The 24,863-nt window shown below is 32.9% G+C and overlaps 2 protein-coding genes across 3 annotated transcripts; one reads left to right on the top strand and one right to left on the bottom strand.

The window, feature by feature from the left end:
- The first annotated feature begins 586 nt into the window (after nucleotides 1–586).
- LOC106663314 (kinectin) lies at nucleotides 587–9,201 on the top strand. The gene is made up of 16 exons (XM_014388053.2): nucleotides 587–652; nucleotides 1,465–1,496; nucleotides 1,563–1,867; nucleotides 2,213–2,651; nucleotides 2,812–2,948; nucleotides 3,020–3,370; nucleotides 3,437–3,562; nucleotides 3,632–3,709; nucleotides 5,096–5,221; nucleotides 5,307–5,437; nucleotides 5,501–5,798; nucleotides 6,591–6,686; nucleotides 6,790–6,879; nucleotides 6,961–7,131; nucleotides 7,200–7,314; nucleotides 8,098–9,201. Coding segments are annotated over exons 3-16 (2,457 nt in total). The 5' UTR covers nucleotides 587–652; nucleotides 1,465–1,496; nucleotides 1,563–1,570; the 3' UTR covers nucleotides 8,100–9,201.
- Nucleotides 9,202–12,983: 3,782 nt separating this feature from the next.
- On the bottom strand, nucleotides 12,984–24,218 carry LOC106663372 (zinc transporter 7-A). Of its 2 annotated transcripts, XM_014388184.2 has the most exons (4): nucleotides 23,896–24,218; nucleotides 18,340–18,450; nucleotides 17,249–17,302; nucleotides 12,984–14,280 (listed from the first exon to the last, which is right to left on the bottom strand). In XM_014388184.2, the coding sequence occupies exon 4, from the start codon at nucleotides 14,251–14,253 to the stop codon at nucleotides 13,225–13,227; it is 1,029 nt and encodes a 342-aa protein (XP_014243670.1). In that variant the 5' UTR covers nucleotides 14,254–14,280; nucleotides 17,249–17,302; nucleotides 18,340–18,450; nucleotides 23,896–24,218; the 3' UTR covers nucleotides 12,984–13,224. The 2 variants fall into 2 exon arrangements, with proteins under 2 accessions (XP_014243670.1, XP_014243669.1); XM_014388183.2 differs by lacking the exon at nucleotides 18,340–18,450 and having other exon boundaries at nucleotides 23,896–24,216.
- Between the last annotated feature and the right edge of the window lie 645 nt (nucleotides 24,219–24,863).

Below are 24,863 nucleotides of genomic sequence, written 5' to 3'. Positions count from 1 at the left end.
CATGTGTTTTTTCCTGCTGTAAGATAGCAGATATTTCTATTATATTAGTCCTATGAAGCACTTTTCCCCTTATTCATTATCTTCAAAGGTCACTATTTTTTTCTCACTAATTTAAATTGCACAACATTAATTCCCCTCGTTCTTGATAAGTTTAAATAATTTTCTGCTAGAGTTGTGGTTTGATACAATTTTGATACTAGAGTTTTGATTTATCTTGAAACATTGTTCACCAGGAAGAGATAATTGTAGTCTTAATCGTGATATATTACAATGTGTTGATATTTTTAATGTTGGTTTAATAAATTCAGGCAATTCTATTCTTTAATTAAATTTGTTTAATTAACTTGGCTTTTTAATATTTTTGAAATACAAAGTTTTAGTTGTACTTGAGAGCATTATTTATATAGATTTTAAAGCAAAAAAGGTTTTATTGTTACCAAATGACCTGCCCATAACAAGTCGTTTTGTAATTATGACCTGATGCATGATATGTATAATTATCGCAAGTATATGTACACATACATAGTTGTTCCTGCTTTAATATAAATCGGAGGAAAATAATGTTGGGCAGAGTAAAAGAGTAAAATATAGAAAAATGTATTTTTTTTGTACTCAACTCTGAATTCTTTGGGGGATTACAGTTTCTGAAAAAGTAAGAAAATACAACCCTAGTCTCTTCCAGCATATCATGTCTAAATAAGTTTTTCCTCCGGTCGGCTAGCTGCCATGGCTGTTGCTGGTACCTTGTTTTTTTTTCCACCTTATGTTTCTTGATTGACAAAATTTAGCGCTCCAGTATGAGAGCTTGACGAACTGACTCTTGTGAAAGAACTTCTGGGACTCGCCTAACCTAAGTTAGGCCGGTCTAAGGGTACTGGATGTTCCACTGAGGACCTGTCGTCATTCACACTAATGAATACATACACATTAATAAATACATTCACACTGATTAGATATTGTCATATTATAGAACAGAAAACATATTGAATATACACATATTAACTAGATTTTAGCTAATTTTTTTGTTATTGATTAACTGAGTTGGAAAGACATGTTTGCATTTTTTTAATAAATATCAACTGGTTTAACAATAATGCTAACTTTATATATAATTTTTCTAGCATCTTATACTCAATGTTCTTCTTTCTTTTAAAGAATTACTTAAATTTTCTTTTAAAAGTTTTTGTGTTGTTTTTACGTACTATTTATTTTTGTTCCTAATTATATGATATATTTTTTACTCTTCTTTTCTGGTGGTTGATTTTTATATTTCTTTGGTTTCTTTTCTTTGAATATGAGTATGATGGTAGTCTGGTTACTGAAAAGAAACCCAAGAAATATGAATGTTAAATAGTGTCATCGAACCTTAAAATTGGGAGATTTAGATTTTGAATTACATTTATCAGTTGTACGTATTTAGATTTTTTTTAATCTTATTTTTTCCTATGTGAATATTGCTTATAGCTATCTGCTTATCCCACATGCCATACTTTCAAGTAAAAAAACCTTAATTATAAGTAACGTAATTTATAATTAAAAGTTTTTTTGTTTGGTTGTTTTAGTTATCAAAATGGAGATTATCACCTGGGCATGCTTTTTTGGATTTGTTGCCCTCGTATCATTTCTCATCTACAACACACTGTCAAAGTCATCATCAGAAGACGATCTATTTGAGGAGGACAGAGCTCATAGAAGAAAGAACGTGAACAGTAAACAAAGTCAGGATAATGCACGGAATACATTGGAAAAGGCAAAAGAAAAGAAACTTAAAAAACTAAACAAAAAGAAGAAGGACAAAAAAACGATTGAATCTTCTGTTGAAGAGACAAGCGATGTCACTGAAGCTGAAACAAATGAACAAATGAATGTGAGTTATTTTAGATAGTATAATATTGATTAAAAATCAGTGTTGAAATTGTATCATCTTTGGCTCTGCCAAAACCTATTTTTTAAATTTAAAACTTTAATAGAAAAGCATATTGACAAAAGAAAAAATTGTTTCAAATTCTCTGTACCACTTTTAGATTTCAGTTGGAATATTACAAGTTCTGAGCATTTACAAGCTCAGTTTTCATAGATAAAATCATTTTTTCTTGGGATGATTCATATCAAATTCAGTAATATTAGATTATATTATGGTTGTTTAACTTTTACATCTACTTTTTTTCAAAATGTTCAATTGGAATTCTTATAATTAAAATTTTTATTTCAGGAGGAAAGTGAAAGTTCTGGCGTTCAACCAGTTGTGCTTAACAAGAAAAGTAAGCCTTCCAAATTTCAAGTAAGTGATAATGAAAATGAAACGAAGAAGAATACCAAACTAGAAGTGAAAAGCAAGAAAGATGTATCTTCATCTGAGGAAACAGTAGATTCGTCACCTTCTACAGAAGAAAAGACAGCAAAGAAACTGTCCAAACAAACTGTTGACAAGGGTACAGTGCCGGCTAAAAAGCCGAAAGTTTTGGAAAAACCAGCTGAAGATAAAAAACCTATTGAGGTGGTGGAAGAAAAAATGGTGGAAGTTGTTGAAACACCTGTGCAAGCACAAGTTATCAAAAAAGAATTTAAACCAGTGCAAACTGTCCAAAATGGTATGAAAACAAAGAATAACAAGAAGAAGAAAAATGAGCTTACCAACTTGCAGCAATTAAGTAAGTCCAAACGTAAAATGATTAAATTATTTTCTTTTAGATGTATTCAATGTGATCTAGCCCATATATATTGCACACGCGCACATGCGTTTTTTCGTGTGTGTGGCGCGCGTGCGTGCGTACTATGGAGCTATTTGTGATGTTAATTACTTAATTTCAGAAAGTGAGTCTGAAGCTGTTAATATAAACTTGTTGATTGCCTTGGTTCAAAAAGCAGAACTATCTCGCTCAGAAAATCAACTTTTGATTGATGCTCTTTTAAACAAACAACAAGAAGATATTTCCGAGTGGTTGCAGGTAACTTTCATAAAGAAATTTGCCGTTAGTAAAATGAATTCGTAATGCTTACTATTCTGTTTTGATTGAAGGGTCGTCAAGATCCACTTGTTAAGCTTAAGAAACAGTTGTTGGAAACTGAACAAGCTCTTAAAGATGAAAAGGAAGCAGCAGTTGGTTTACAAACAAAATTGAAGGAACTCCGCAACGAGATTAATAATGAAAAATCAACGAATAGACAGATGGAAGAGAGACTTGCAACAGTCCAGAATGAATGCCAGTCATATTCTCTTAAGCTTCAACAGGCAATCGAAGACAAACAAGCACTCACTGCCCAACATAACAGCTGCCTTCAACAGATTAAACAATGTCAAAAACAACTTAGTGATGAGAAAATAAAGGCGAAAGAAGAGCTTGCCGAAGCTGAAGAACAATATCATGAAGTAAGTTTGTATCTAAATATTTATATTTTATACAAAAACAAATGTTAATTTGTTGATAATTTTAAGGCTATTCGTGCTGTACAAACTGAGTGTACGGAATACGCTTTAACATCACAACAGTTTCAGGCTGAATCAGCCAATCTAAGAGCTCAATTAGCTTTGGTTCAAGATCAAAGTTTAATGGTGAATGAGGTACGAATGAAAAATTCTTATTTGATTAAATCAATTTTTTCAGAGTTTTAATAAAGAATTTTTTTTTAGGAATTTCTAAAAAGTAAAAATGATATGGAACGGCTTCTAACTGAATCACAGTTCCAAGTTTCCAAACTACAAAATGAGGTATATAATTAAAATATAATAACAATATTTTTTTTTAGAGATTGTGAGATTAAGTTTAGAAATTTTCTTTATTGTGTCAACATCTTTATTGAGATCATCTTCAGGGCCTGGGATTTAAACATCGTTTAAATTGTAAAAATACATATGAATATGAATTTATACAATGATGTACACAATAATTTTTTTTATTTTAATCAAATATTTGTACTCACTCAAAGTGTGTGTTTTCTGTGTAGATGTGTCATTGTTGTATGTTGTGTTAGTGAAATATTAATGTTTTTTGTTTATATATTCAACATGACAGTGACACATCTACACAGAGAACACACACTTTGAGTACGAATACTTTCATTAAACCTAAAATTTCTTTATTGTGTATATCGTTGTATAAATGCATGTTCATATGCATTTGTATAATTTAAACATTGTTTATAAATCCCAGGCCCTGAAGATAATATCAATTAAGATCGAAACGGCAACGAAAAAAAAAAAAAAGACTTCTAGACTTCCTCATTCTTGACCACTCCTCTCAACTGCAAGAAATTATGAAACGACAGGTCACTAAGAAACACATTTTTAAATATAATTTATAATGTGGTTTAATTAAAACATATTAAAGTGCAAAATATTATTTTGAGGTCTGTTGTGATGAACTTTTAGCTTGATCATCCTTGATCACCTTGGTCTATTCGCACTCGCTTTTTTCGTTAGACATTTTTGGTACGCAAAATCAGTGTGAAAAGGAATCGGGTATTATCAAGATATAATTGTACTGGAGAACCAATATACAAACAAATAACACTTAAAATATGGAAAACAGATAAATAAACAAGCTCACCTTCACACACCACTTAAACGACTAAAAACACTACATAACAAAAAACACAAACTTCAGAAGAAAACAACCTCAAAATCAACACAACAAAAACTAACAATGTACAAATAATAACCGACATCACAACCGTTAGTGAACATCATGTCCAAGCTCCCTACCATACTGCAAATGCCCTTAGCGACAACCGACAGACCCAGTGACTTATAAGCCCTAATCGTACGATGTGACAGACAGTTCCTCACAGAAGATGCCACTAATGCTGACACGTGTTTGAATAGTTATTATAACCCCCCCCCCTCCAAGAAATACACATCTTTCATTATGTTCCTTGGGCTAATATGCAAAGTACATAAGGACATTAAAAAAATTACTTCATTTAATTCTGAAGTGAAAAGTCATAAAATCAGTCAATTGTATTTCTAAAACATTGTTACAGTTTATAGTGTTCACATTCACTGAAAATTTTCTATAAGTATGCCCCATTTAGTAACTTTATTCAATGGTATCTTTAAAAGAAATCTTGATAATTGATTTTTTTTTTACTTTTCTAGCTGAGTGCAGCGACCAGAGAATTAAATGAAGTGCGGGAAGAACGTAAACATGATAATATGTTCCGTAACAAATACGAATTAGAGAACCAAAGTCTAATAGATGAAAATAATAGACTCTCCTGTAAGGTAAGAGCTCTGAGCCTGAACGATGAACTAGCCAGGAAATATTTCATGTAAATATGAACAACAATGAATAAATATATTGTTATAGATATCTTCACTCCATTCTGAAATTAAAACTTTATTGGAACAAAATGAAGCCCTGTCAAAAAATTGTTCGGAAATCTTGGAAAATGGATATTCATACAATAATAAACAAAAATTAGCAGAATACGACTCAAGGTTTTTATTCCACTTGGTTAATAATTATTTACTGTACAAATAAATAATATTACGTTGTTTCAGATTAGAGGAAACAGAAAACTCATTAAAATCTGTTAAAAATGAGTTGGATGCCAAGGTTAATAAAATAGAAGAATTAAACACGATAATTTCAACTTGTAAAAATGAAAACGCGAAAAAAGATGCTCTTTTACAAAAAGCACAAACTGAAATTGATGCTTTGAAGGCCAAGGCTGCTCTTTCACCTATAAAAATAATTGAAGATGATAACTTGCTTCAGTTAAAAGATGTGATTACAGAAAAAAATAAGGAAATAAGTAACCTTAAGAACGAAATTGAATCTTGCAAACAACAAAACAATGTAAGTAGCCATATAGATGACAGTAATAATATTTTTACAATGTTCTAATCATACTAGTGATAAACAGGACATAAATAAATTTTCACCTAAGGTAATTAAAAAAATACATTAAATTAAATAAAAGCAATTACTTATTCTGCTTAAATTCTTATTACACATTAATATATTTTAAATAAACACCATAGCTTAATGTAAAAATATAAAAAGCTTAAACACAATGTCACTATTCATTTTGAACCACTTGGGACTGCAATGGCTAAATGGTTAGGCATTGGACTCGTATGTGCCAATGCCTAAATTATTCTTCTTAGTTAGAATCCTGCCAGAGCCCATGGAATTTTAACTTGCCTCTTGTCCATGACGCCCAACTAAGTTGGAGGTTAATCCTTCTTGTGTGGAAATTATTTCACCTATTTTATTGTCCTATAACATTATAGTAAGTGGAAATTTAAAAAAATCCTATAATAATTATAAAAAACTAGTAGCTAGAATTAGAGTACAAGTAAAAATTTTTCAATTCTTTCATTGCCTCTAACGACCAGTCGTTCTCTCAACGCTCAATTTGTATGCTGCCGGAAGATAGGAAAAAGTAGATGGACAATACTTTGAGTAATCAATTTGTTACAATTTTTCACAATTTGTTCACAAAAAATTCTATAAAACATACTTGCACACTCAATAGAAACTAGTAATTATTATTAATTTATTATGCCATTTTCTTTACAAGTGAACTGAAAGTTTTTTATATAAAAAATTGTATTAATTAATTTTAAATTATAAATTGTTTTACAGAAGTTAAGGGACAAAAACTGGAAAATAATAGAAGCACTAAATCAAGCCGAAAAACGATCTCAGTACAGCGAAAGACATAGCGAACTAAGCAATCCTGTATGTATCTATTTTGTATTTGTGTTTAATTTTCTACTTTGCATGTTTAATTTGACATAATTTTATATATTGTTTATTTGTATAATTGAATTGATTTTTAAAGGCAAAAGAAAACGGTTTTGAAACCAGAGTTGAGAACTGGGTGAAAAAGCTTGTGAACAAATTGGAACCGAACATAGTTCTTGAAGAAAAGGTATAGTCTTTACCCCTCCCCTTAAAAAAGTTTTTTGATGGAATAATAATTGGTAATTAATGTGAAAAAATTGGCAATTAGGGTACAGATGATATGACAGTATGGTTAAATAAAGTTGAGAACGCTCTTAATTCTTATAATCATCAAAGGCCAGAATACTGCGATGATAACACAGATTTAGTTCACCTACAGTCTCAAAATAACCAACTTCAAAATTTATTGGAACATTACAAGAAAGTAATCAATGACACTGTAAGCATTATTCCACAAAAGAAATGTATTTTTTGTTATAATTTCACATTATTATTATTGTTTTATAGGAAGGAATGCTTAATGAATTGCAAAATAATGTTGAGATAAGAGAATCTGAATGGAAGGATAAAATTAATGATTTAGAGAACATAGTTGAACAACTAAGACAGGGCCAGTCGCAGTGTAAGTATTACTGATATATTATATGTATTTGTAGTGAAACTTCCCTTAAGGGGTCAAAAGCCGCACCTCCCTTTAAAGGACAAATTTTGATTCTCTGGCATCTTTCTATTAGTTTCTTCACATCTTTTATAAATCAGATAGTCCCAATGACATAATATGTATAAGCCCTAATAAGATAACTAATCACAATTATTTTACTTGGGCTGTTTCTGATTATCTTAGTCTATCATTTCTGGTGTGGTCTGTCCAAAGAATAAATATTCTTTGAGGCAAATTGTATGGATGTGGACAGTATTGCACCAATTTTGAACCCAAAAATATTTTTTTTAATTACAATGAGACGTTCTTATATTTTTAGAACACTTCTGACTAAACTGTATAGTTAAAAAACGAGCACTGTCAGAGAGGAAAAACTTTCTTTTAGCATGCTTGGAGAATTTGAAAAATCCTCTGGTCATAAAAAAGGTTTAAAATCGGTGTTGATATCTTGTAATACTAAACTTTTTTATGGAGGTGGATGCAATGGCTCTGGGTTCGAATGTAGGGCCGCTGGATACACCAAATATACTTACAAATGGTATTTTTTCTTTTTTTTTTAAAAACCCAGCCCCCCGAGGGTTCATATAACCTCATTTAAAAATAAATAAATAAACATTTTTTCTCTCTTGACCCAAAAGCAAGCAATATTTCATTCCCCAAGAGTGTCCTTTGTAGGGAAGTTTCACTGTATATAGTAATTATATTTTACATTAAGCATCTTTTTTTTTCTTTTTTTAAATCTAGGACAGGATGATTTAAGAAAATAATTATTTTGATGCAAATAAAAGTCCCATTCCACTTTAAGACTGAAGATTTCATTTGTGGACCGATATTTCAAACAGTTTTAGAAGCTATTCTCATATGACATTGATGATCATGTATTGCTATTGGATTCAATTGGTTGTTAACAATAACCTACTTTTCTGATCTGCGATATAAAATATGTGTGATGCTAGTGGATTTTTGTGATTTCATTTATCCGCCTTATTAAAATTCACACATGAAACTGCATTTAAATTGTTTTCCTGTACAAAATTTTATTTGTTATTAATTGATAATTTTAAATTTCAATCTAAAACCGTTCATAAAATTGCTGCCATTGTATTTAATTATATTTAGAACATCAGTTTATAACAACAATTTAATTGAGTGTACTTTTATCACATATAATGTACGTTGTGTTTGCCTCATTCTGTACCACACAATATAATAGATTAAAAGAATCCTATATTTTTTATATAAAAATTGGAAATTTGCATGTGTTGAGATATTACTCGGATTTATTTGTATGTATCTGAACAGTTCCAATACTGAGAGAAAGAACTTTCCTATTTATACTAAAATGAAAAAAAAAGTGTTCTAACCTATAACTTTTTATTTAGAAAAATTATTGTTGATTGTAGAATATGTTCATTTATTTTAATCATTATACTATCCTTATATGGTTACTTTTATTGGTGGTCTGATGAAATATGTTCAATGAGAATCCTTAGGTCGCTTTTTAATGTACCTCGGCAAAGCACACTACTCTTTATCTTTGTAATAAATTGTTATCCATGTAAAAATTTGTATTATAAATAGTTTGTATCAAAATAAACGTGGTTAGTGTTAAAAACCAGACATGTCATTTCTATTCACACAGTACGACAATAAATTTTTTTTAAAGTATTAAATACACGATAAAAACACAAGGCAGCCTTTAAAAATTTTCCAATCTATTGAGAATAAAAAAAGGGTTAAATTAAAGGAATGTGCCTAATCTATTGTTCAATCTGCTTGCAGAAAGTAGGGCGTCATTGTATATTTTTATAAATTTGTATTTTTTTATTTTAGGATATAAACCAAAATTATGTGTATCTAATGTATTCTCTCTAGCATTTTTATTCTGCAAAGCAGTTTATTTATTGTCGGACTGTGTACCTTGTTATTAGTATTTGTCAAAGGAAAAAAGAAATTGCAGACTCTTTTCTTGGATATTGGACATCTGTAAGTGCATAAAAGTTTATACTAACTGTGATATCAGAAGCTCCCTCACAAGCCAGATTTCATCCACCTATCTTCAACCTATTGGACCTTTAATACGATTGTTAACGCAAGAGGATTTTTCGAGGAATGTTAATAGTGTGTAAGCTTGTTAATCATCGGACTCAATAAAAAACTTAAAATAAGAGCAATTATTTTTATTATTATTTTATAATAGGAGTAAAGGTACTAGAAATAAATCATGTGCTTCGGTAAAGTAGCAGTGTAATACTATAATTAATTATTCACTAGGTATGTTTTAACTTTTTCTTTTTTTTCATTATTTAATTTATCTTCTGTGCAATATTACTAATGTTTGTTATCGAAAATGTATAAATTGAAATCAACTTCTCAGTGACATACATACTGTTAAACTGTAATTTTAAGAATATAAAAGTAAACATTTCATAATTTGTTGTTTATAAAAATAAAGTTTAAATTATCACATAATCGTAATAATTTCACTACCTTGAAGATGATATAAGATTTGGGGTGCAATATGGACACAAAAATTATTTCATACATAAAATTTTTTATTTTTTAATAAAATATTTATTACAATCTATAAAATAATACCTGCCTACACTATGTTGGACATGGATTGGGGTGAGTGGAGAGTTTATCACGGAACTTGTAATGAGGGGGATTAATTTATTTACGAAGGGTCTTTAAAGGTTGTTGTGGAGGGTGGTACAGGAGACAGACATACTAAGTTGTGTTGACTATAATTCTTTGGATATAGAAATAGAAATATATTTTTCAAAAAACATTTTCACAATAAGGCTTGGACCCTTTATAGCGAGTAGGCAAAATAATTTTAAAAAAAGTTACAAAATATAATGCAAGAAAAAGTAATTATTAACAGAATTTGTATATATACAATATATAAACACACATATAAAAGCTTCACACTTGAAAGCCTGAAGGGGAATTACACAGACAATTGGGAGAACTGAATTAGTGGGATATGTAGGTTTAATGTGCTCCATAGTTCTAGTCTGTATGTACAAATCGGTTTGAGTAGTGTCTGTTTTTTGTAAATATGTTAGATTTGCGTCCAAATAGTTTAAGAGTAGTCCGAAATATTCAGTTCCTGTCTTTTTATTTGTATATATCAGTTCCAAGTTAATCATGAAGATAGAACCCAAGGTAGCATATGCAGTTGGTTTTAAGGATAATAATATTGTTGAGGATTATTACATAACGGGTTTTGCTTTGTTGGGCAAATGTGGGTGTATTTGTTTTCGTTAATATTTATCGTTCAAAGTTTGCTCTATTTGGTCATTCGTTGGATCAGAGAAAAGTGCAACTGGAAGAATGCAAGGAGGGTAGAGGGTGTAGTTGGTATGTCTGGTGTAGAGAAGGATTGGTGCAAGCACAGGTCCTATGGGCACTCCTGCTTCTCTTGGCGAACACTGAAGAATCGTCCTGTGAGGTAGGTGGAAAGAATTAGGACTTTAGTTTGTGTAGAACTTCAGTCTGATACAGTCAGTCAAAACACTTGTAACTCCCAATATACAAAGCATGTAGGGGATGCCACCCGATATGAGAATTGTGCTTGAGCATGGCATGCCACCCGATACGAGAATTGTGCTTGAGCATGGCAGCAAACATATCTGAACAGTCCACTGTTCCAATTCTTAGAAGAAACAGAGTTGTTTTATTATACATAGTAATAATGTATGTATTGTTTTGTTTCTTGTAGTGTGTTGATAGTGAATGCATATATTAGCATGAATGTGTAATACGAGAGGCCCGATGGCAGAATATTGAGTACCCCATCAATCCCCAATTAGGTTAGTTATATAAGATGTAAAGGGTGATGGAAGATATCGAGTACTCTACCTCCCTGAGTGAATGTTTTTTTTTTTTTTTTAAACGAGGGTTCGCAACAGCAGAGGTCGTATAAACCCTCAGGGTGCCGGTTTTTGAAAAAAAGCCCATTTGTAAGTACGTCGGGTTTGAATGCAGGGCCACTGGATTCGAACCCGGGACCTTTCCCTTACAGTGATGAGCGCCGTGTCAAAGACTAAACCTTGCAGCCACCGACGCCCCCAGTGAATGGTATTAAAATAAGTAAGGGTGAGTTAAAGTGAATGGATTTAGGAACTGATTGCGTTGGGGGCAGAAATGACCGTTGTTGAAACCCTGCAGCGGCTTTATGGATAAAACCGAGGTACAGACTGCCAACACCTAGGGTGGGTGATTCTCAAGGCCTGCTCCTTAATAAATTATTTTAAGTTACAAAAGCTGAAATTGCTAGGGTGCTGAGATGTGATTTTTAAAATGTGTACATGCATATGCATGTGCCGATTTGAGCTTATATAAATAAGTAATCCTGAGTCCAAGGCCAAAATACTTTCAAAACACTTCTCAATCACAACTATATCAAATTAAAATCAGTTATAAAAACCTAATAAACATAATAAAGCCCAACGGAATTTGCACTATTATTTTAAATCGTCATATATACCATATTACTGAGTGTTAGAGTAACACTAATGCCTCGCCTATAGTCTTATTAGAAATAATTACTTACCCTTGTTGAAATGACAAAACTATTGACGAGTTCCTGTATGTTTTGCTACTCACAAAATATTAAAACTTGATCTATTATCTATTTAAAAATAAGGCCATTCTTAATGCCGAGCAAAAACAATATATAAATAAATTCAACTTAGGTGTCTTGCTAATGCAAATTGAGTAATGATTTGCTGCATTTCAACAAATTATTTTTAATATAAAGGTACAAATACATCTGAGAACCACAAGTTTGCAAGATTGGGACAGGTTTTGAGCACCTGATGTACCATTTGCAAACCACTTTTTCGGATCCACCACCTGTCGGTTTTTTGACAAACACAAAGGGATACACTATACAATTTTTGGTTCACGAACCGTCTGTGTATTAATTGAGCCTATATCTGTGAACAACATAATTGATATTTGTTATTTCATAATTTTAGTGCCCCAAGAAAAATATTGTAAAATGGTCTAACACTTTTACAGCAATAGATAAATAGTTGCTTGTAAAGCCCTTATATATTGTACACATTTTCCCCCCGCTTAAATCAAATCCTTTCCAGCCTCCATTTTTACTTGTAATTATCATATACAATATGTATGTGCTAAATGTCTCCTAGTACTTAATACACAGAAGGATTAAATAATTAAGACATAGGCAGAGAATAACAGGATAAACAATATGTTAAATTCTTTGTTTATTTGTATTTTTCTTATGACTTTTTTAAAATTTAAATGGTATACAAAATGTACTCTCAATATCCATCTATTCAAACGTACAACAAATTTTTTATTTCGCTCAACAAAATAATTTAAATTGAAGGTTATTTAGGGTGGATGTACAGTGTTCCACAATGGTGTAACATAGATTTACACAATAGCAATATTTGTGAATGAATTTGAACTCTTTCCTAGGTAAACATAGTTATGTATTACAAGAAACTTTGTAAAGGGTAACATTCTCTAAAAACATGCTCATGACCTATTTTTAAGTTATCTCCTCTGAAATAATAAAAACTGTTAAGTAACAAACAATAAATATAAAAATATATAAAACGAATAGAGAGAAAAAAAATAAAACGAAAAAAAGTCATTTTAAATTTATTTATGACAAATTTTTATAAAGATATTTGACCTATTTTCTAGGATTTTCAATTAACACTTTAAAATAAGGCATTGTTAATTTGACTGAAAAATTGTTTTAATCAAGTTATGGCCTTCAATTTTTAATTCAACGTGAAATTTTCAATTTCAATCAAACACTTGAAACTGCATATATGAACCCACATTTGTTTTATTTCTCCCCCCATTTGGAATTCTTAAGTATCACATAGGTGCAAAATCAAGCTGAACGTATAGCTGTTTTACACCAACTCCTGCAAAAATCAGATTAGTGTGACTCACTATATACTTGGCATCGGCTTCTTTGGATACTTCCAGTTTCAGAGCTCCTACATAGTTGTCGCTGCAAAGGGTCCAAAAATGTGGCTCCTGAATTCCATAAACTCCTGCGAGCTGCATTACTTTTTGATAACAATGGGGAAGAAGATTATCGAGCGCTGATGGCTGTCTTTGCATTAATATTAATGTATTATCTTTAATTAACGGTATCACACTTAGAGCAATTAAAATTGCAATAAAAATTGAACAAATAGGATCTGCTCTCATCCAGCCAAAAGATTGCATTAAAACAGATGATATTATGACTCCTACACTTCCTAGTGTATCGGCGAGTATGTGGAGGAATACACCTTTCATAATTTGTGAGTTCCCAGAGCCCAAATGTGAATGGCCATGGTGACTGTGTCCATGATGATCGTTTGTTTGATAGCTGTTGTGATGGTCGTGACTGTGTGAATGTCCATGGGAATGTCCATGTTGGAATGCATATATCCCTATTAAATTAACTAATAAACCTAAAACTGACACCATAAACAAGCGTTCATGTTTCACTTCTGGTGGTTCTATAGCACGTTCTACAGCTTCAGATAGTATAAAAAATGCTATAAATAGTAAAAACAGTCCGTTTACAAAACCTGCCAGCACTTCGGCCCTCACATAACCGTATGAAAACTTTTCATTTGCTCTCCACTTTGTTATAACGGATGCAGCAAGGCCAGCAAGCAGTCCCGTGCAATCGAAGAACATGTGGAATGCATCAGATATTAAACCTAAACTGTTTGTCCATACTCCGTACATTAGTTCCACAAATGCAAATGATAAATTCAACAGTAAAAACAAGAACAAATTCCTTGAATTCCTGTCTGAGAATATAAGTCGTAACCATCCTTGCAAATGATCGGTGAGTCTTGGCAAAATCGGCTTGGATTTTTCAGCATGTGTTAATGGTATCATCTCGGTCCTTTAAAAGCCAATTGTTTCCTTAAAAAAAAATAAAATAAAAAAAATTTAAAAAAGTTCTTATATTAAATCTATGATGTTAACTTATTCTATAATATTGGGGGTATACATAAACTTTTTTATCTACTAGGGTGGGAAAAGCTCTTTTGAAAGTAAAGAGATTGTTAAGAAAGGGTAGTTGATCCTAAAAGTCAGTCTAGAATGAACTGAGACGCATATGACATGGAACAGATTAAAATTCATTTGAGGCATTGCTTGGTATACGAGTTCGATCTTGGACATAGATGCCAGTTGAAATTTAAGGTGATAACGTGTCAACCGTGATTCTAATGTTTTTATAATTGAGAGAGACGAATCAAAGACTCACCGCTTTGTGGAAGGTCTAATGAGCTTAAAAGCGATGAGTGGCATTGGAGGATGAGGACAAATTAACTTTAGCAGAGCTATCAAAGACATTTCAGGTACATCGCAACAATAGAAAGAAGAATCCAATCTCTGGATTATGTTGTGAAATTCTTCAGGAAGAAGGAAGACCACTTAGCTTCTTGAGTTTCATACCCGAATAGCTATAAATCAGAAGGGTTATTTTCTATTTGGTCACTGGGGAGGAAAAAATGACACCTAAAAGTTGTAGAAAAAAAATCATTCCAAATTCATACCATCAAAAACGGAACTACCAATACTGATGGACAAACAACTCCAACAAGTCTGTTCCTGTGAGACAAGCTTGAAATGCTCCATCGACGTCAAGAGCAGGATTATACTGTCATACATTACTAGTGTCTGTTTGGTGGAGGAACTGTTACCATGCAACCAAACTCTTGCAACATAGGTATTTAGATTAGTATATATGGGAGCTGGTCTCTTTATGACCTGTGAACCGCAACCAGTATTGTTCTTTTATATCTCAATTTTTTAAATCTAGAGCTCCTCGTTAAGCTTGATATTTTTACCAGACACCAAAGCTTTTTCAAGGGCTCCTTGTGTGTCCTTCAGGCCCGCTTTTCCTCCCCCAGGATTCAGAATCTCTACCTACATAAGCCTTCACAACAGAGGATGTGTTCCGCTGTTTCTTCTTCTTGGCAATATTTGCACAGGCTTGTTTCTGCCACCCCAAGTCTATACATATGCCTCTAGAGTCTGCAGTGTCCAGATAGCAGTCCAACTATTATTCTAGTCCTAACATGTCCTAGATTTAGTAGTTCTGCTGTTAGTTTCTGCAATGGTCCTTTGATAAACTTTTTCGCATGTCTCTGTTCCAGGCTACATTCCCATTTGACTTATTATTGATCATTGTCCAATTGATCTGCGTTTTTGGCAATTTAGTAAGCCACAAAAGGGTTCAGGGCCAGTAGGTGTCCTCAATGAACTCACCTCGGCCAATTTATCAGCCTCTTCATTGCCCCTCTGCCCAGGCACTCAGACAAGGGTAATTTTTGTTATTTTCCCCAATGCCTCTTCGCCTAATGCAGTCCTAAATGACACTGGACTTGTGGATTCGACATGGGAATTACCTTCAGTGCTCCCCAGCTGTCTGATTAGATAGCTATTCTTCTATTCACAATCCCAAGCCTTTTTATCTCCCTGGCACAGTGTTCAATGGCCAAAGTTTCTGCTTGAAAAACAGTTGCATGTTGCAGATCATTGTCCAAGGTTATACAAATCTAGTCTTTTTTTTCCCATAAATGCCAGCTCCTGGCCCCTATTCGGTTTTGGAGCCATCCATAAACCAGATACATTCGGCATTAACTGGGATCCCTTTCTCCCAGTCTGCTCTACAAGGTATTTTGAATAGAAATTTTTTGTCAAAACTGAATTAAGGGTACAGCATCACTAGGCATCCCCAAAGTTCTGTCTACCTGAAGCTCCCCTCAAAGATTTAGTTGCTCCTTGTTATGTGAGTAAGCTATTGGAGCCTGTCCCTACATTAGCCTATTAATTGTGGCTCTGGCCTCTCCCTGGATAAAGATGTGGTAGATTCGGGATAGGTATCCCCAGCTAGTGTCTTGGGTTAGCATTGAAGGAAAAACGTCCAGCCCTGATAAATAGACAAAATGCTGGGTTTGGCCAGGCCTCTTACAGCTGCACTCACTAAGAGTAAAATTGCAGCGAAAGGATGGTAACCCCCCACTAACTATCCTCTCAAAACTATGCCTCTTTTCATTTTTACTTATTCTATTCCTTAGACAACCACTCAAAAAGTAGGGAATTTTTTAAAAGAAAACACTCGGAAAATCATACTTACAGATTTCTTCTCCTCTGTCATCAAACGTTTACAAAAAGGGGATGTTTTCTGCGAGTAGATCATTGGCATTTTGATAGGAACCAAAGGAAATTATGTTTTGGATTAAAAATAAAATAAATTTATACACTCCAGGGCTTGAAAAACAGGAAACCGAACATGTTTTGTTGTTTATTTCAAACTATATGTATTTTTATTGTTATATTAATTACAACGTACTTATTTTAATGTAAACCAAATTAAATATGATCAAATTCATGATTTTTAATCAAAAAAATTTAATTATGATTGATTATGAAAGAAAATTCACCAAAACACCAGAAAATCATTTAGCGATGAGAAATTTATCTAACAATTTTTTATACCTAGTTTTACTCTTAATACACTATGATGAGCATAATCAGGTAATTAATTGTAGGTAAATTTTAATCACCACTAAATGATTTTCTGGTGTTTTGGTGAATTTTTTCATAATCAGCCATAATTAAATTTTTTTAAAATTAAAACTCATGAATTTCTGATCTTGTTTAATTTGGTTAACATTAAAATATGTAATGTTGTAATTAATGTAATGATAAAAATATAGGTAGTTTGAAATAAGCAACAAAATACAAGTGTCCGGTTTTTTGTCTTTGAGTATATTTTGAACTTGTTGTTTAATGTTTTTTTTATGAAAACCGAAAAACTTTAAGCACACATCCATCCAATTATAACTAAATAAGTTACTACAACTGTAACTGTACTCACCTAATATTCAAACTTAGAGATGGGAAAATTAACCATTTTTTACATCAAGAGATTCTGAAACAAAGAAAACATTTTTTTTAATCTAAGCAAAACTATTTTGCAAACTTATGGCAAAGATAAAAAACAATTCTATTTTTAATATGATAGAACCAAGAATGAGACGTATAAATGTAATGCTGCTATCACAATCTACTTTTCATTTTCATACAGTATGCATACTTGAAAATTATTTCTTACAAAGCAATTACAATTCCTTTACTTTTATATTAATGTTACACTCAAAACAAAACTAACATGTGATTCTTTGTAGTCATGTAAATAAAAAAAAGATCATAATAATTATTATAAATTAACTTTATCACATTCTCCTATTTTTAAATAATAAAAATGAATTATTAAAAAAAAATCTTTGTTACGAAAATGTGGAAATATTTTTGTGTTAGCTAAAATTAAAAATGGTTGATAAACTAAGAACAAATTGCATGAGATTATTCAGTTTGAGATTAAGTTGAAAGTTTTTTTCTTTAAAATCCTGCCTATGTGGTTAACTGTTGTATGAACAACTATAATTGTCCTAATAAATCTAAAATTTCAAACATGAATTGAATTTGTATTTCATCATAATTTCACCAATCTGATGAGCACCCTGATATTACACTGAGGATGGTGGATATTTAAATGTGCTTTCAGACGTGTGACCAACCCAGTGAAGACAGGCTGACCAAAATGATCCGTTTTTTAAATGTGGAAATGATATCTGTAACCTTGCAACTCTAGCAGGCTCTCATTACAACAGTTAAATAATTTTTATTTTTAATTTGTATAGTTTAAAATTGCACAAATGTAGTAGCTTCAATAAACACAATAATAATCACAAACAGTTAGCATGCAACTTGGTATAAAGTGCATAATTTGTTATTTATGAACATCACACAGTAGCAAACACTAAAAAAAATATATATATACATATCAAAAAAACAAAACTGAATAGGATAATTTAGTGGTATGACAAATTCTAAGTTGAGTGGATGTGCAACCAAAGTACTTCACTTTTTGGAAACCTCAACTTAGGATCAGCATTAAAATGTTACCTTAACTCAGTACTTGCTGTAGTTTCTAGGAGCAGGGAAGGGTTCCTCATTGATAAATGATCACTCCCACCTCCCATTTTCATCACTCTTATGCACTCCAGAATTCTTTAACTAACACAGAAATTGAATAAGTAGTGATAAAACTGGAGACGTAAATGATTTTTGTTGATACTTAAAAACGCTTAGAACAATTTGTTTTATATTCTATCAGCACTGTTGCTGGTTGATTGGGGGGAGGGGGAATTAAAACCACAAAAGAAAGAGCAAATAGAATTGCTTGTGTTATGTGCAACTATACGCATAAAAATTTTGGAATGAAATTTGCATTAAGCATTTTTTACATACACAAATATATCAATTTACACCCAAAGAACAAAAAGCTACTCGTGCAACACACTTATTTTAATGTAAACCAAATTCAAGATCAGAAATTCATGAATTGTAATGAAAATCCTTTTATGATGGTTTGAAAGAAAATTCACCAAAACACCGGTAAATCATTTAGTGATAGATTATTACTAACAATTTATTACCTAGTAAACCAAAAAATTAGTACCTTCAATGAAAAACTGGCTTCATGAAGTGCTCAAAAATAAAGGAGGCCTCAGTGATTAATAATTCCACATCTTAATTAATTTTGTCACAATTTTACATTGTATGCATACTTTTTTGTTATATATTTTGTTAATTATTGGGTTGTCCGGAAAATAATGCAGGATTTTGGTATTAAACAAAAAAAAAGAAACTAGTTACTTTAAAGCAATGTTCTTTAATCAAAATAATTTCCCATACTCTCAATACATTTCTCCCAACGTGTTGGTAACTTATTAATTCCGTCTGAGTAGAATTCAGAATTTTTAGAATTGATAAAGTCAATAAATGCATTTTCCAGTTCCGTTTGATTTTTGAATATTATGTGTTGTAAGTAGTGGTCCAGGTGTCTAAAAAAATGGTAGTCAGTAGGCGAGAGGTCCGGAGAGTAGGGTGGGTGAGGCAAAGTTTCATAGCCAAGCTCCAATAATTTTTGTGACGTTACACGTGACACATGTGGTCGAGCGTTGTCATGCAACAAAATGGGCCCTTTCCGATTGACCAAAGAGGGCTTCATTACTGCCAATTTCTGATGCATGGTATTAATTTGGTTACAGTATGATTCAGCATTGATGGTTTCGCCAGGATTTAAGAAGCTGTAGTGTATTAAACCAAATGAAGCCCACCATACCGTAACCATTACCTTTTTTTGATGAGTTGGGGGCTTTGGAGCTTCTCCTTTGTCGAGCCACTGTCCAGAACGTCTAGTGTTATCGTAGAGAATCCACTTTTCGTCACATGTAACAATTCTGGCCAGAAATGGGTCATTTTTGTTTCGACAAAGAAGTGATGCACAAACATCAAAGCGCTGATTTTTTGGCGATCGTTTAATGAGTGTGGAACCCAATTTTCGAGTTTTTTCACTTTTCCAATCGCCTTGAGGTGGTCAGCGACGGTCGTTTTACTGACTTTGAGTTGCTCTGCAAGTTCTCGAACAGTTGTTTTGGGGTTTTCTTCCACCACTGATCGCAGAACATCATCATTAAGAGAGGAAGGCCTTCCACGACCTTCTTCATCTTCAAGGCTGAAATCTCCCTCCCGAAATTTTTTAAACCACCTTTGCACAGTGCACTCATTAACACAACCCTCGCCCCAGACTTGGTTAATGTTTCTAGCCGTTTGGGCTCCGCTTCGGCCGAGTTTAAACTCGTAAAAGAAAATCGTACGAAATTCTCGCTTTGACATTATAAGGATGACTGAATTATTTCCAAGTAGCGGAATGCTACAGAGGTAAACAAACAATATCATTTGGAAGAGGATTAATAAGTGTTGACATTCATACAAATGAGTAATCCTGTAAACGTAAACAGAATATTTTATATAGATTTTTTTTAATGAAAACTTAAAATCCTGCATTATTTTCCGGACAACCCGATATAATGTTCTTATTATTGCTTTAGGCTTTAGAAACTATTAAAAAAGTACTATATGCAAATTCGATACCAATTTAGAGTTTACCGTTATATAAAAATTATTTTTCTGACATTTTTTTTACCACTGATTTAAACATCAACATGATGTACTGAAAATGCATCCAGAATTTTTTTACTAACATATATAAAAGTTGTCAGATGAATGATAAAACCCTGCAGTCGAGACTAGAAAGTCCCTTCAACGGTACTCAAAGGAAGGCATACATCACAGGAGCAATAAGAACTACACCAACTGCTGTAATTAAAATGTTGTACTATATGGATCCTAATAAGTTGATGAAACCTTACTACATACACCAACAAGGAAAGAAAATCAAAATCCAGCAAATATAACTGAGAAGACTGCTAAATAATAAGTAAGCTAATAAAAAGTCTAAAGCTAAATAGTAAGATATAACCCACATGTGGAGGAGCACAATAGTCTTCCCTGGTAGACGGAGTAAAAAAGCTCTTTAGCCACTTCAACAAACCTAATTCTCCCAGCCCAGATGAAGAGCCGAATTTAATGATTTGCTGCACCATAACAGAACCACTACTGGAAATGTGATAAATGTTATCTATTGAACTCGAGCTAAACAATCCCCTAGACATTAACAAAATAAGGTTGATCTGTAAAAAGCCTTTTCCAGACAAGGAATTTCTAATGAAGCTTTGTTTTTCTTTGTCTTCATTGTTTTCCTTATTAAGTAGCTCGTACTTTTTCCTTTAATTGTACAAAAATGGCACTATCGCTTCTTTATATTATCCAGCGACCTCTAGCAGATGGATTTTCTTTTCCCATGCAGTATAATACTTTGTTTTTTCTTATTTAATTGTTATGAACTATACAAATAATAAAGTATATTATTATTATTTTTGTCATTGAACACAAATTTACAATACAGATTTGCATACAACTACAAGTGAGTGCATACTCACTACTCCAGTAAACAGCAGCACACAATTAAAATAATTCCTGTTGTATTGGGTGTTGCCAAAGAGGGGTCAAACTACATAACAATACTTTCTCCATATTAATCCGAATTAAAAATCCAAGGGCTATGGTGGGATTCGAACCCATGATGAAAATATGGCAAATACGATCTGACCGCTTAACCACTTGACCACCATGGTCCCCTGGTTGCACAATGGTTCAAAAACATTTGACTGTCTCATGATCTCTCTGGCCTGGCGTTAAATTTGGATTCCAACAATCACATTCCTGTCCCCAAAAAAGTAGTTGATAAAATTCTTGTTATATATGAAAACAATCAAGAATTTCTGGGAATTTTCCTTGATTACAAAAGACCTTTGAAGGTCCTGCATGACGTGATATCGTATAAATTGGGACCTCATTTACCTGACTAGTTATACAGGATCCTGTCACCAAACTTGTACAAACAAATATTTTCAGATAATTGTAGTGAATGTATTTCTGCATCTGGACTAAGTTATACTGTAAAAGAGGGGCCTCTCTTATATCTCTTACATGCCCATGAATTCCCTTTACAAGACACTTCAATCACAGCCTGACTTGCTGACTACACGACAATATTATGGTTAATTATATATTTCAAACTGGTGTAGACCGAGACAAGTGAACATGTACACCTCCAAATGAGTAATTCCATTATTCTAGGACATAATTCTCATGGGTTCAAACCCTGGTATAGCTCATGGATCTTTTACTGTGGTGCCACGCTTACTCGCACGAGGAAGTGTTTTGGGACATACAACATAACTGTAGAAGAGATTCAACAACTGAAACCTGGTCTACTAATCAAATTCCTTGATGAACTATGACTCACCAATGCACTATAACCACAGAACAGGAGGATACAACAGCTCTTAAAGGGCGCATTACATAATACACACCCTGACTAATACATCTACACCTAGATCTCATTCCATCTTCTTTCTTTTTTTTTTTTTAAAGGGTGTAGTTCAGCCCTTTCACCCTTATATCTCCTCCCTGTTTTATCTGTGTACCATCTTAAGCCCTATGAAATTTGGTATTATCTTTCTTCAAAAGGTCTTTATTATCTATGAACTCTTTGTAACATCTGTCAAAATTGTTTTTCTATCATTTTGTCAGGTACACAGTGCTATCACATATATTTTAATTCTCATCAGTAGCTGGAGGTGTAGTTCCAGATTTGCGGTATATGCCAAATGCCGATTGCTGCCAAAAATTTGCCAAGTCTCGAAATGCTCGTCTTGGCATTCGCCAAATATTATGTATACGAAAATATGGGTTTGTACAACCTGCCAGTTTGTGCGTAAACAGCAAATACGTATTTGCCAAGGGGCATGCGACTACACAACGTACAACAAATCGAGATGGACAACAGTGAAACTGTCATTGCTGCAGTGGCTACAAACTCAGTCACTGAGTACTTTCGATTCGTAATTTTTGTGATTCGGAAGAGAAGTGTTCCAAATTATTGGTTCAGCTTGGTACAGATCGAGGAACTTCAAGAAATTGGGCCAATTCATTCCTAACCAGCAGAAACAACGCTGATGGTCTTTCATTAATAAATCCATACTTGTTAGGAATCGCTTATTATTGAAAAATAAATAGCAATGGTGATTGATGACTACAATTGATTCCTGAATGTGTGGATTGGATCCAATACAAGGCAAGCACTGAATATTGTTGCTCGACGAATAATCTAACTCGTCCCCACTAGTTGGGATTCGGCAAATTCCGAATGCCTGGAGAGACCTTTAGGCCTTGCTTTGTTTCCTTGTATCCCAGGAGTCTGCCGGCACTCTCAAAAGCCAGCTTTGCAAATATAAATTTGCAAGCATGAAAGGTCAAGTGCGGTTTACATCATTGTATTAGGGCACGTATGCTGCTCAATGAATGAGATAATATAAAAAGAAAAGAACTCTTCAATATAAAATGAGTAAGTCAGGCATATCTGTTATTTAACCATATGGATTGTTATAATCGAACATTTTATTTCCGTGCATAATGCTGACGGTTAGATAATTCATTTCAAGCCATAAAAATTTAATATCTGTTTAATTATAATGTGAGTAAGGCGACCACTTGACAATTATCAACACTTCATCTTACAAAAGAAAAAAAAATCAGTACATTTTTCAATATAGAAACTCCCAATTTTGAAACAAAATATATTCTGAATAAGGAAGAGTCAGAATCGATCAGTCTATCGGCATAAACTGACAAACCTGGCATAATTACATAGGGACAATTAAAATAGAGAACAAAATGCTCTTCGTGCAAAGTGGAAAGGGTTAAAATTATATAGTGTTATATTATTTAAATTTTATTTAAAAAGTTTATATTGATTGATTATACTACTATTTATGCTATTTTGAAAAAAAATCGCCAACTTTGAAAAGAGCTTTTTGAACAGTGTCGACCATTGAGAAGTTCTGAATAAACTGAACCCTGACTTGTTAAAAATTTAATTACACTCGTAAAAAATTATACACGGATGAATCGAAAGACCGTCTACGAATGCTGTATCTTTCTAAACACTTGAAATGACGTAAATGCATACTTTTTAATTTGTCAACTCACCTAAAATTAAATGGTCCACGGCTGTAGTGATGTGAAAAATGGAGAGCCGGTGTGCAAAACAGAAATTGAACGGAAGACGTGTCTCTGAGGTTACTTTGACAAGGGCCTCGTCGACGGGGAGGCTGGGCTTGAGACGTTTCGCAGGCTGTGGGAAGACGTCCGGCCCCCGTCCATCGGCTTCTTCTCAAAATCAAGTTCGATTAATCAAAAATGCGTCAATCCGCGAATTAGGGCTAATATGAAGCTCTGGGCGTGTGACACGTAGAGCGCAGTCCCGGTCAGTCCTAATGCCGGAAGAAAGCTCTAGGTAACAGTCGAATTACCTTCCGGGCACTGACACCGGTCCTCCGACAACTTGACAAGCTAAAGGCAAAATTTCCCGTTTTTTCCCTTCGCTCCCTCTTCAGTGATTTACCTAAACAAATTGGTCTAAAGACCAACCATTTCAAAGAATTTAATTAATAAATCATCATACTTCTTTTAGTATAATCTATAAATTAAAATTTTCCAAGTGGTTAAGTTATCATTAATCTCCAAAAAATATTTTCTCCCCTCTGTGGTTCCTCAAGGCTCACTTCTTAGTCCTTTTTTGTTTAAACTCTCCATAAATGATATCTGCTCTTGTTTACCACGTGATTCTTGACATTTTCCATCTAGTAAAATTACAACCCTTTTTAAAAATTTAATAACTCAAAAAGAGCTTGGTTTTCATCCCTTTAGACCAATAACCATTTATTGCTCTTTCAGGACTATATAATACTTTTGCTACAAATTGGCAGGTAGATGCTATTTTTCTTAATTTTTCAAAAGCTTTTTTTCTGTCTACAAAACTGTTTAGTAAATATTTAAGAATCCATGGCTCTCTCATGAAATGGTTTCATCAATATCTAACTTGCAGAATTCAAATGGTTACGTTATCATCCTAGTCTCCAGCAAATATTTTGGCCCTCTGGAGTTCCTCGAGGCTC

This window comes from Cimex lectularius, unplaced genomic scaffold, assembly GCF_000648675.2.
Source record: "Cimex lectularius strain Harlan isolate CLEC.00 unplaced genomic scaffold, Clec_2.1 scaffold79, whole genome shotgun sequence".
NCBI classification, from domain to species: domain Eukaryota; kingdom Metazoa; phylum Arthropoda; class Insecta; order Hemiptera; family Cimicidae; genus Cimex; species Cimex lectularius.
This window is presented reverse-complemented; position numbering and strand designations above follow the sequence as displayed.